Source organism: Trichoderma asperellum, chromosome 4 (genome assembly GCF_020647865.1).
Source record: "Trichoderma asperellum chromosome 4, complete sequence".
NCBI classification, from domain to species: domain Eukaryota; kingdom Fungi; phylum Ascomycota; class Sordariomycetes; order Hypocreales; family Hypocreaceae; genus Trichoderma; species Trichoderma asperellum.
In genome coordinates this window covers 2,772,595-2,784,652 of record NC_089418.1, presented here as the reverse complement: position 1 = coordinate 2,784,652, position 12,058 = coordinate 2,772,595, and the positions used below count along the sequence as shown (strand labels likewise).

Below are 12,058 nucleotides of genomic sequence, written 5' to 3'. Positions count from 1 at the left end.
TTTTGATACATTTATTTCATGCGGTTTACCCTTGTATCTTCTCTTTGCGCACTTCCCATTTTACGTGGTATCAAAAGCTGGGATTTGCTCCTCTTAACGTCATGCCACCAACCCAAAGGCTTTGTTCCGTTCTCGGTCAATCGTCTTGCCATATTTATCCCTCCAAAAAATGATCGAGCTGGCCATGCGGTCCTTTGATTCTGCCCTGCGTGGTGCTCCAACGTGCCAGTAGTGTGCTGTTATTGCATTTCTTCCTCTCGGTGCTCCATCATGACTTTTTTGACACAGCGACTGGTTTGCTTTCTGAGTTGACTTCTAGAAAATGGTACACCACAATGAGCACCATGGATATGGAGCCTAGAAAAATGGCAAGCCTGTAAAGCTCGTCGTCGGAGATCATCTTGAAGACGCCGCGCTGGAACCGGAGCTTGGTCTGAGCTAGTCGCAATACCGTTGTCCGACTGTATTGATGCCAATTGGTTAGCCGAGATTCAACGAAAATGCGCAGCAGTTCAGCTCAGGATTTTCAAGCTCACCTGGTAAACTGTTATGGTCGCGATAACGAGCGCTGGATGTGACGATCTTGCAAGCAATTCTGTTAGAAGGACACCTGTAGCTCTGGCTTGCGACGTGTTACATTGGCCAGACATTGGCTCCAAATATGGCTTAGCTCCTCGCGGAGTACTGCGTACAAGGATACTTCCAGCGGCGGCATGCCTCGAAGAAAAATACGGGTCTATCACGTGACCACAGTGACTTCATCCGTCCACCGGTCTTTGGCAAACCCACCAAACTTAGACCCAACTTTGTGTCCCGCGAAGAATCGCCGCCACAGTTTTTAAAAAATCTCCTACGACATCTTTTCTCTTTGGTTCTCCCTTGGAAAGGTATTTCCGGGAACAGGAGGAGAGGGGAGTTTAGGAGATCATATAATCACCAAATCTCCTTTTCTGGGACTTCATTTCGCATTTTTTGCCGTTATACCGATCTCTTCTCTTACCCCACTAGAAGTGCCCATCAGCCATCGATTGCCCATTATGCCGCCGAAGAAAGACACCAAAGCCGGTGGTGGCAAGAAGCCATCTGCCGCCAAACTCGTGGAGGATAGGACATTTGGCATGAAGAACAAGAAAGGAGCGCAGGCACAGAGACAAATCCAGCAGATGACGGCCAATTTGAAGGGCAGTGGAAGCGCAGAAGAGAGAAAGAAGGCGGCCGAGAAGGCGCAGCGTGAGAAGGAGAAGAAGGCGGCCGAGGAGGCTAGAAAAGAAACAGCAGCACTGCTAAATAAGCCGGCCCAGATTCAAAAAGTTCCGTTTGGTGTCGACCCCAAAACGGTCGTCTGCATTTTCTACAAGAAGGGTGACTGCGAAAAGGGAAAGAAGTGCAAATTTGCTCACGATTTGAGTATCGAACGAAAGACGGAAAAGAAGAACCTATACACGGATGTTAGACAAGAGGAGGATGACAAAAAGAAGCAGGAAACCTCTGCGGACTGGGATGAAGAGCAACTGCGCAAGGTTGTCTTGTCCAAGAAGGGTAACCAGAAGACCACGACCGACAAGGTGTGCAAGTTCTTCATCCAGGCCATCGAGGACGGCAAGTATGGTTGGTTTTGGATTTGTCCAAATGGTGGCGATAAGTGCATGTATAAGCATGCTCTCCCCCCCGGGTATGTGAATTCGGAACGATTTGTAACGGCGTCACTGAATTATGCTAATGTCTACTTCTAGATTTATTCTCAAGACGAAAGAGCAGAGGGCGGCAGAGAAGGCCCTTCTTGATAAATCTCCACTCAAGACTCTGACTCTTGAAGATTTCTTGGAGTCGGAGCGTCACAAGCTTACCGGAACGCTGACACCTGTTACGCCTGAGACTTTTGCCAAATGGAAGAAGGAGCGCATGGACAAGAAGGCCGCTGAGGAACAGGCTCGCAAGGCTAAGGATTCCACTGGTCGTGCCCTCTTCGAGAGTGGCAAGTGGAGAGATGATGATTCCGAGGCGGAGAGTGAGGATGAAGACGATCCTTGGAACTTGGAGAAGCTGCGTCGCGAGACTGAGGCTCTGCGACAGAAGAAGGAAGAAGAGCGCCTCAAGGTTCTGCATGATGGATCGCTGCCAACTGCGATAGACGGCACCCCAGAAGGAGCAGAGGACGACAGCGGTGCTGGCGAGGCGGGTGAGAGCGGAGGCGATGTTACTGGAGAAGCTTCTTCGGTCCCACAGGCAGGCCAAGAAGTACCTGCTGCTTGAATGGCTGTGGATTAGTACTCAAAGCTGAGGCGATTCCAAGCTTCCCATCTGTGCGAAATCCTGCGTGAGGGAATTCCGAGCACCTGCTGGGACCAGTATGACCAATGGTCTCCAGGAGGGCCGCGGTGATTTGCTATTCGTAAAAGAAAGCTTCTTGCCTTGGATATGTGGATGGCTGTGGCGGCGGCCGTACACTTACCTCATACCGCTAGTTTACTTGCCTTGTATTAGAATGGCACCGCATCAGCTTCACATTAGAAATGATCTTGATGAGAAGGGACTCGAAATGAGTAGGGGGAGAAAAAAAAGGGGGATTAGTATTGCAGCTGACATTTCCCAAGACTGGAAGAGGCTAAGACGCAAAACAAAGACAAAAAGAAGAGCTGCAGCTGGAACAAATAGTCATCCTAAGAGTATACTGAGTACACTCCACAAGCGGCTTAATATCTACTTTACTGCTCTGTCTATAAAAACAAAAGAGAAAAAAAACTAAGGAAATTGTCTATTTCACTCTTCGATGTCTTGTTGGGTGTTATGAAAGCTAGAGAGTAACACCTCTGAATTGATATTTGTGAATCTTATTAGTATGGCGTTGTTCTCTTTAGGGCTCCGTACTCGTTGCTTGCGTGGAAGGATCGCCTTGTGTTGCACACAGCTCTCCCTCCCTGGCCGTCAAAACCGGCAATAGCATCTCATATATGACGCAGCAATTGATTATCCGGCAAGATGCAGATGAAAAGTGACACCTGCGGTATTTTCACTCGATGCAGCCTTTGGTTTGTTGTTGCCTTGGGCTTGCTCGCTGCAACGCAAGTATTCAGTTTGTTGTTCCTTGGCCCGGCCGGGAAAAAAGGGACCCCATCATGATAAGCTGCCTCCCGCTGATGACGTCCTTAAGCAGATGCCCGGCCACATGGGCAAATGTCATTGCGGACAACCCCTCAAGGTGGCCGTCTCACCCGCCAAACAGCCAATTGAGTGCATGGGGGAAGCGACTCTTGACGATGGGGCTTGATTGAATGTCGGGCTTGCTCTGCCAATGCCTTTAGGTGCATCTGCCTAGGTAGCTATCAGGTATAAGTAGCCCGAGACAGAACGGCATGTGACGACAGTTTCATGGCGTAGACTCGCTACCCGTAGTGGCGGCAGGGCGAGATAGCAGGCCAAGTACTGCAAGGCGGGGTCCCATGGCAGCACAGTGCCGCCCAGTGACCTCATGCCCTATCAGCTCCCACGCCGCGAGCTTCCCCACAACGGCGCTCCCCAGTCGGGATCTGATCAACTCCAACGAAGAACAAAGCATGGGCTCAATCCGAGGGGCTGCGGTTCGAGCTTAGCCCTGAAGACACCCCTCACCGAGCACAGTCTGTCGTCGTCAATCAGAGCCTGTTGCAGCTTCTCCCAGGCGCGGTGGCCTCTTTCTCCTCCCACGACGCCATCGCCATCGCCTGCCATATAACATCAACAGTGGCCCAGCAGCGTTTCACGCCACAGTCCAAGCGGCGGCATCGGCATCGGCACTTAGCAGCGATTACCAGCACTTGCAACAAGCGCCCATCTGGCACTCGAATCATCGTCGTCTCTCATTGTCGAGCACTGTCAAAAAGGTCTTCCGATTGACCTGTCGCCTCAATTCCATCTCCAGCCACAACTTGGCTCTCCGTCGTTCAACCTCTCTCTTTCTATCTCTCTCTCTCTCTTTACTTCCATCTGCCTCCAGCTCAACTCCGCGCTGAAGACGCCGTCGGTGTCGTCTTCTGATCGTCATCAAACAAACTCCATATCCGACTCCAGGTCAACCTCACGCTTAATCCGCTGTTCCCCGAAATCGAATCTCATAAATAAAAAAAAAACGCAAAGACATCGTCATTCTCCGGCGAGCCGTCTCCCGAACTCTGCGTTCGTGGGCTCTTGATGGACAAGAGGCTGCTGGCTGCTGGCCGTGCTGCGATCCGCGCTCCAGACTCTGGTCTCATACGAGATCGCCGTCTGAACGCGTTGTGACCGGACGCCAATTGCCAGAAGCATGAGCGCTGAGGTCAAGCGTGGTTACCAAGATGTCACAGGCCGCTCCGCATCAGCCGTTGTCATGCCTCATTCTGGGGGACGAGACCGAGAGCGGGAATGGCCCAACGCGCTCATAAAACGCTATCGCATCGAGGTCGCTGCCAGCACATCCAGCGTCTTTTCTACACTTGCGGCTTTCCCTCTCGATAGCGTCAAGACACGCATGCAGACATACCAATACCGAGGCTTCTTGGACTGCGTCAAACATACCTACCGCACAGAAGCTCTGGCGGGGTTCTTTCGAGGTGAGTTTGTGGCGAACCCATTCCATCTTGCCTCATTGTCCCCTCGGGATGCAATATCATGTCCTCTACATAAGGGCGCTGTAGGCTAATCAAGTTGCAGGTGTCACTGCTCCCATGGCGAGCATTACGCTCGTCCGCACCGTCTCGTTCTCAATCTATCGGAGGGCAAAGCATGCCTACTCCGGCTGGATCAAGAAAAACACTGGATTCGATATTCACCGCCATGCGAACACTCCTGGAACCTATCCTACCTTTTATTCAGTGGCCTGCTTCGGTGCCGCTGGCGCAACCGCAGGATCCGCAATCACATTTTTGGCTTGTCCATTTGAACTCACAAAGCTCAGCGCTCAAGTTTCCGTGCTGTTGGCGGAGCGTACTACAGACTGCAAGCGAAGTCGCGAGGTGGCTAAGAGCTACCAGAATAAGGGCACACTGAAGACTATGGCTAACATAATTAAACACCGAGGAGTTCTGGGGCTCTATACCGGTTTCCAGTTACATCTCTGTAAGCACTGTCCCAACGCAGAAGTAGCAACTTGGCAGCTCTGTTTCCATGTGCTCTCAACTATATCTAACTTGTTTGTCTAAATAGTGCGTGATACTTTGGGCACAGCCATTTACTTTATGGTATATGAAAGCGGGAAGCAGCTTGGAACCACATTTGCTGGCGATAGCCCGAACAGTAACAAGCTAGCTGTTGTTGCGGCTGGCGGCCTCTGCGGGCTTGTGTCATGGGCCATGATTTGTGAGGAAACTCTAGATTGTTCCCTACAACACTTTTGCTAATCGTGTACACTCTTCCGTAGATCCTATCGACTCAGCAAAGAGCATTTACCAAAGGAACGCTCTTCTTTATTCACGCGGCGAAAAGGTCGAACCAGCACCGAAAATCGAATTTTTCAAGCGTCATATGTATCGCGGTTTGGGAGTCTCCATGATTCGATCCTGTGCCGTCAACGCCATTTTCTTTTCATCTTTTGAAATAATTAAAAAACGCATCAAGAGCCTCGATGATGAACCCAAGGCCTGAAAACTTTGTGAGAGTCTGCACGCTGTGTCTGCATTGTTCCACCTCTCGTCTACAACTGCAGCAACTACGCAAAGAGGTATAACAACGAGGGTAATGGCGGAAGTGTTTCTTCTTCTTGTACTTGTACAAGCCAATGTATTTGGCTAAAGCTGGGCGTATGCCGCGTTTCTCTTCCGCATTTTTCTCTTTTCTCTTTTCTTATTCTTTTCTGTCTCATATTTAGGGAGTGTTTCGAGGCCCAGCCCATTCCGGCATTCCTCCCAAGTCTTTGTGTTTTCTTCTCTTCCTTTTCTAAGGTTCAAGCTTCCTTCTTTCTGGCACCCGTAACAGGCAATCGCAGATGGTTTACTGCTGTCTGAAGCCACTGGCATCACATCGTCGGCTCTATTATTATGATTTTGTTTAGCGTCAAGGTAGTGGGGAAGACTCAGAAGAGAGGAAGTGTGTATGGGGCATATGGTGAATTGTCATGTAGGTTTTTTTTTGGTAGCCACAACAGGGGAAGAAAATCAATAAAATATGCATTATACATTTTAAATGTTTGTGTGGTATTCAATTACAATTTTGTTTGTTTGGCAAGAAGAGAAGGATGCAAAAATACACGGGCACTTTAATACGTGATTTATTCATTCATGTATAAAGGTTATGTATACAGGCCTCCTATCTCACCTTGACCATCTGGCATGCAGCCGTGTATAATCGGCTCAACTACTGGCTCTCTAGGCCTAATCAGTAGCTTGATACAAAAGTTCTGCTGTTGGCTCTAACAATCACCGGCCCTTGTTCGCCACCCGCAAAAAAGAGACAGGGGAGCGATTCCTATCGACTACATCGCACGGAGTTTAGGCATTGTTGCGTATCAATGAGGAGGCTTCACAGCGCAGTGGCAACTTTGACACTCTAGTATGGGCTTGCAAGGCAATACATGGATGGACCAAGGTGGTGTATTAATTACTCGAGTTTTTGGCTGGCCGTTGGGGGTGCCGGTTTCTTGCATGCGGCCCTCCAATCTTGGGTGTAAGTGCCTGCCTACCTAGTTGGGATGCCCCGCGATCCCTTCGTCTTTTACGGTTTGTTATTAATCACATGCATCTTCGGGTCGCACCCCCTTGTATACATGCATGCACTATATAAACCGCCATTGCCGTCCTGAAATCCGTCTCATCTGGCATGGCACTCTAGATTCACAATGCGGGCTGCCGTGGGAATTGCCTTGAACGGCCTCGTCGGCCTAGCCGCAGCCGGCAATGCCAGCAGCCAATTCGACTGGACGACCATCGCGCCGTCAAAGCATCTCGAGTATCACGACTGCTTCGACGGCTTCAAGTGCGCGCGCCTGATAGCCCCCCTGGACTACAGGAATGCGAGTGACCCGCGAACCATTGCCCTCGCCATGATCAAGCTGCCCGCCGTGGTGCCGGACGACGACGCGGCCTTTGCCGGCCCCGTCTTCACCAACCCCGGCGGGCCTGGAGGATCAGGCGTCGAGTCCCTGCTCAGCGGCGGCAAAGGCCTGCGAGACGTGCTCGACAAGCCCGGCCGTCGCCACTACGAAATCGTGTCGTTTGACCCTCGCGGCATCGGCAGCAGCACGCCCCGCGCCAACTGCTTCGCGCACGACACGCTCGGCCGTGACGCCGCCCTGCTGGAGCTGCGCGGCCGCGGACCGCTCGACGGCGGTGCGCTGCCGTATGTGCTGGCGCTGCAAAAGGCGATTGGCCGGCGATGCCAGGACGCGGACGAGAGCGGCGTCAACGGCGGCCAGATCTTGGGCTACATGGGCACGCCCAACGTTGCTCGCGACATGGTGCACATGGTGGACAAGATTGCCGAGCTGCGTGCGCGTGAGGCGGATGCCCGCGATGCCCGCTTCGAGCTGAAGCGGAGAAGAAGCTACGAGGATGTTGACACTGACGATGGTGACGATGTCCCGCGACTGCAGTATGTTGGTTATTCGTACGGCACGGTGCTGGGAAACTACTTTGCGTCCATGTTTCCGGGCCGTGTTGGGCGACTTATGCTCGACGGCGTTGTTAATGCAAAGGATTACTCTTCGGGACCTGTACGTTATGGAGCAATGGAAAAAAAACATCCTTTTGATCTTCAGTTCTCTTCTTTTTGGAAATTATTGGCTAATATATTCTTGATTCGTTGTCTCATTTAGGGCTGGTTGACCAACCTCAGGGATACCGATGAACTGGCCGATCGCTTCTTCACCGGCTGCCACTTGGCTGGGCCCGAGAATTGTGCCCTCGCCCGCGAGAACGATGCGGCAGTCAAAGGCCGCTTCTACGAATGGCTCGGCAAGCTCGACGAGGAACCCATCTCCGCAGTCAGCCCGACGGGGGCCGTCGTCGTCATCAGCAGCCAGGATATCCGCGAAATGCTCGGCCAGGCCCTCTACACGCCGCGCGACTCGTTCAGGGGCTTTGCGAAAGCGGTTGACGACGCAATGAAGGGCAACTCGAGCGCCATTGTCGAGAGGCTGTTCGCGCGCCAGATTCCGAGTCTCAAAGACGCCTGCGAAGTCGATGGCGGCGCGGTGGCTTTCTTCCAGGAAGCTGGCGCCGGCGTGCTCTGCGCCGACGGCGACGACGTGTCGGGTCTCAATGCGACGTGGTGGAAGCACTACATCCGCCGCCAGGTCGGCACGTCGACCGTTTTCGGCGCCTACTGGTCCAACATCCGCATGGCGTGCAACGCGTGGAACTTCAACTTCCGCCCCAACTGGGTTTTCAAGGGCCCCTTCACGACGCCTCCAGCCGCGTATTCAGCCGCGGGAAAGCCCCTCGCCGGCCATCCCGCTGCGCCCATCCTCTTTGTGTCCAACCGCCTCGATCCCGTGACTCCTCTTGCTGCTGCGCGTGCCATGGCCGCCCAGCATCCCGGCGCTGGGCTGCTGATCGCCGAGGCGTTTGGGCATTGCGCGATGGGCAATGGTGAGAGTGCCTGCTTGCATAAGCATATTGCTGATTACTTTGATACTGGGGTTGTGCCGGATGGTGAGGCTGTCTGTGAAGCCGACTGTGGTCCCTGGGATGAGGAGTGTGATACTGTTGGAGCTCAGGTTATACACCAGGAGAACCGCGGTTACCACAGAAAATATCCATTAGGAATATTTTGATTAGGACGCTGTGCTGAGAATAACCCTAATTGTGGTGGACTAGATTGTGAATAATTATTTTTTTTCTCCAAAGTATCCATCTCTCTGAGATCTATTGAATATTTTACAAGTCCCAATGTAGAAGATAGATTATATATATATATATATATATAAGCATAAATCTGCTAGTTCTATGATACGCCTGAACTATTTAGCGGGTTGACACGTTTGTCTGAGAATCCGTGCTTCTGTAAGTCTGTTGCCCTCCTCGGAGACATTGCTCAGTGCATAGACATCCCAAAGGAACTCCAGATTGCCGTATCAGCTAGGAAAGCAAGTTTCCATCTGAGTCGCCTGAGGGAATATTCAAACTGCTGCGGTATACAGCACAGCAGGCAGGCCCAAGCCAAAACCTGATACCTAATGTTGCCTAGAGTAATCCTCAACTGCCAATATAACCGTGGTTCTCTCTCTCAAAAAAGAAGTCAGTGGTTGATTATACAACTTTCTGCTTCTTTTTGTGATACATGTAAGCTAAACCAAGCCATGCTGATCCTCAATATTTAGGTAAACCCCAAATAGCTTGATCTAATGCCATATATTCAAGACAGGGTTGGATATGGAGTAAAACCTGCCTTTCCACGTCAAACAAGTGTCGTGACGATGGTCATGCCTAGATGCCTGCTTGCACACCTAGGCCATCTCTAACGTAGACTTATCCAGCTCCATGGCTATTGGCCTATTGGTTCCCCGAACAGCTTTTATAGTAAATGGTCGACTGCATACCGAAATAGTGGTCTCATCCCCTTTATGTAAGTATAATGCCGCCATTTCTGCCTGCCGATACATATGATACGGGAGTTCCCAAAATTCTACTTCTGATGATAATTCGGTTGGCATAAATTCAGCGGGCTGAACCAACTGCCACACCTATTTCTCTGTAGGGAGTGGAGCCCCTCAACTCAATGAGCCTCACGCTCCATGAAATGGCAACCAAGTTGAGTCTGATTAGTTCGACCCTTGCCACCAATTTGAGTGGCTATAACAAATCCGCTTATAACAATATCAAATGCCTTTTTCAATTCCTCCTGCCATCGAATTTCCGTCATGTCTTCCGTACTGACTTTAAAAGCGGAGCGATTTTGGATCGTTTGCTCAGCCCAACCCTGTATAAAGGTTTGGCCAGCCCTAGTGCTGAAAGCCCTTTCTTGTCACCTGATTTCTCTTCTTTCTCTCGTGTAGCATGTTGCTTTATCTCTTCGGGTTCATCTTCATCTTTCGACTTGTTATCTTGATTGAGCTGGCCGTCAAGGGAATCCCTGGTTTTACTCTTCTTGCTCGAGGCCGCCGTGCTCTGGCCATCTTCCGTACTTTCTGCTTTGGGTGTTTCTTCAGCACTATTCTGCTCACTTATCTCCTCCGCTGCGAGGTTCTCTGCGGCAGAATGGTCACCCTCTGAGTCGCTCAAGATGACAGCTTTTTTGTGATCACCAATGGCTCTCTTCTTTCCACTAGCCTTCTTTCCACCCGTCTTCTTTCCACCAGTGCTACCGACAGAGGTGGGAATAGTGGCAGGAAGAGGAGAACCATCGGCAGCGGGCTCACCTGACTGCTTCTTAGGCCTCCCTCGTTTCTTCTTCTGCGTTGTTGGAACTGGCGACATTGCATCCGTCGCCGGCATAGGACTTTCAGCGGGCTTTATTGGTGGGGGCTCGTCAGTTTCCAGAGACTTCTTCGGGCGACCTCTCTTTTTCTTTGACTTGGCAGCTGGCGTAGGATGTGCCACGAACTCGGCATCACTCTCCTCCGCCGGCAGCTCTTCTGGCGGCAGCTCTTCTGGCGGCGGGGGCTGATCAGCCAAAGGGTCTCTGTCGTCACAGTATTCCTGATCGGCTTTCGGCCCAGGGTTTAGATCAGATGAATACTCTGGCTCAGGCTATAAAACTTCATTAGCTCTCTGAATTCATCATGCTCCGGATAGTAGCCCACCTACAGCAACTTCATCCAGACCAGGTACCGGCGCAGAAATGATGTCAGGAGAGGAGTCTCTTCGTGAGACAAAGTTTCGGTATTCTATTTTCTTGGTAGTGATTGCGCTGCCTTGCTCCTCAGGAGCCTTACTACCAAAATTCTGGAGCGAGAACATTTGGCTCCGAGGTGTATTGATGTTGGTAGCTGAGCCACTTGATCCAACCGCATACTGTGTTTGTTGCTTTAAGAGCAGATTGTTGTATTTTGGGATACCATCAGATGCTGCGTTCAAGTTATGGCCAGACACACTTTCCACGGGGGATGAGTGTTTAAAATGAAATGCGGAGTTGGCGTCGTCAATGGGCATGGTAGGGAACGGGGTGCCCGATGCCGCTACCATCTCCAGCTCACCATTAGTGATGAGAAGCTTGCTTTCATGGGGAGGCATGATCAAATCAATGTCGTTGCTTTGGGATAGAGCTTCTTCGGACTTGTCTAGCCGTCTTCGTTTCTTGTCTCGACCTTCCATAGTTTCAAGATCGTCCCAACGATTTTCAAGGGGTGTATCTGCACACAGAGGAGATTTATCTCTCCCGTATGATTGATCCGGTTCATCGTTCCCATAATCCTTCGATTGCTCTTCCAGTGCTTTAGGCGCTCCCGGACTGCTTGGTACTTCCCAAGGGTCCACTGCGCTCTGCGTCCTTTCCTGCGTCCTCTCCAACGTCCTTTCCGAAGACCGTATTGTTGGGTAATTACGTATTTTTTCTGAATGGGGATCCGTTACCGATGTCAGGGATGAATGATAAAACCCTTTAGTGGTCCGCTGAAAGGGAACGTCGGGGATTGTCATGGCCGAGCTTTGGTGAGGCGCATCTTCTAGCTCTTGCTGTAGCTGCAGCTGCACTGCTCTCTCACAAGCAGCACCATTCTGTTCATTAAAGATTTGTTGGAAGAAAGCTGAGTCTGTTGAAGCGGTTGCAAGACTCCCCTGTTCAGATGATCGCGTTTGCGCCTGACGGACTGTCACAAGAGAAGGGGCGGCAATCTGCTCGTTTGAGTCACTTTCATCATCAGAATCCGCAATAGTTATAGGGCCCATGCTGATGAATAACAAGCTTAAAAAAAGCAAAAAAAAAAAAAAAAAAAAAACAACCTCCCAGATGCCAACCCTGCTGCCTTACTTGCGGGCTTAGCTAGGAGGCTATAACAATGATAGCTGGCACAGCACTACGGACTACAACGCGGTCAGACGCACTTCACGCGCAAGCACGTGATCTGTGCGTACAAGAGCTCATTCCTCACGCATCGCCTTCCGACATAAGAAGTATGCCAAAAAAATTATCAGTGGTATATATATTATTCTCGTATTATCGATTTCTCGAGTGT

At 50.9% G+C, this 12,058-nt stretch overlaps 4 protein-coding genes across 4 annotated transcripts; 3 read left to right on the top strand and 1 right to left on the bottom strand.

The window, feature by feature from the left end:
* Positions 1-1,037: 1,037 nt before the first annotated feature.
* On the top strand, positions 1,038-2,253 carry TrAFT101_007323 (uncharacterized protein; the record flags this gene model as incomplete). The annotated part of the gene is made up of 2 exons (XM_024904439.1): positions 1,038-1,672; positions 1,734-2,253. The coding sequence occupies 2 exons, from the start codon at positions 1,038-1,040 to the stop codon at positions 2,251-2,253; spliced, it is 1,155 nt and encodes a 384-aa protein (XP_024756482.1).
* Positions 2,254-4,279: 2,026 nt separating this feature from the next.
* TrAFT101_007322 (uncharacterized protein) lies at positions 4,280-5,595 on the top strand (the record flags this gene model as incomplete). The annotated part of the gene is made up of 4 exons (XM_024901166.2): positions 4,280-4,565; positions 4,666-5,070; positions 5,158-5,310; positions 5,372-5,595. 4 exons carry the CDS (start codon positions 4,280-4,282, stop codon positions 5,593-5,595), a joined length of 1,068 nt encoding a protein of 355 aa, XP_024756483.2.
* Positions 5,596-6,698: 1,103 nt separating this feature from the next.
* Positions 6,699-8,913, top strand: TrAFT101_007321 (uncharacterized protein). Its single transcript, XM_024904441.2, has 2 exons — positions 6,699-7,657; positions 7,760-8,913. The coding sequence occupies exons 1-2, from the start codon at positions 6,785-6,787 to the stop codon at positions 8,717-8,719; spliced, it is 1,833 nt and encodes a 610-aa protein (XP_024756484.1). The 5' UTR covers positions 6,699-6,784; the 3' UTR covers positions 8,720-8,913.
* TrAFT101_007320 (uncharacterized protein) lies at positions 8,875-11,771 on the bottom strand (the record flags this gene model as incomplete). The annotated part of the gene is made up of 2 exons (XM_024901144.2): positions 8,875-10,634; positions 10,692-11,771. 2 exons carry the CDS (start codon positions 11,769-11,771, stop codon positions 9,804-9,806), a joined length of 1,911 nt encoding a protein of 636 aa, XP_024756485.1. The 3' UTR covers positions 8,875-9,803.
* Positions 11,772-12,058: the final 287 nt, after the last annotated feature.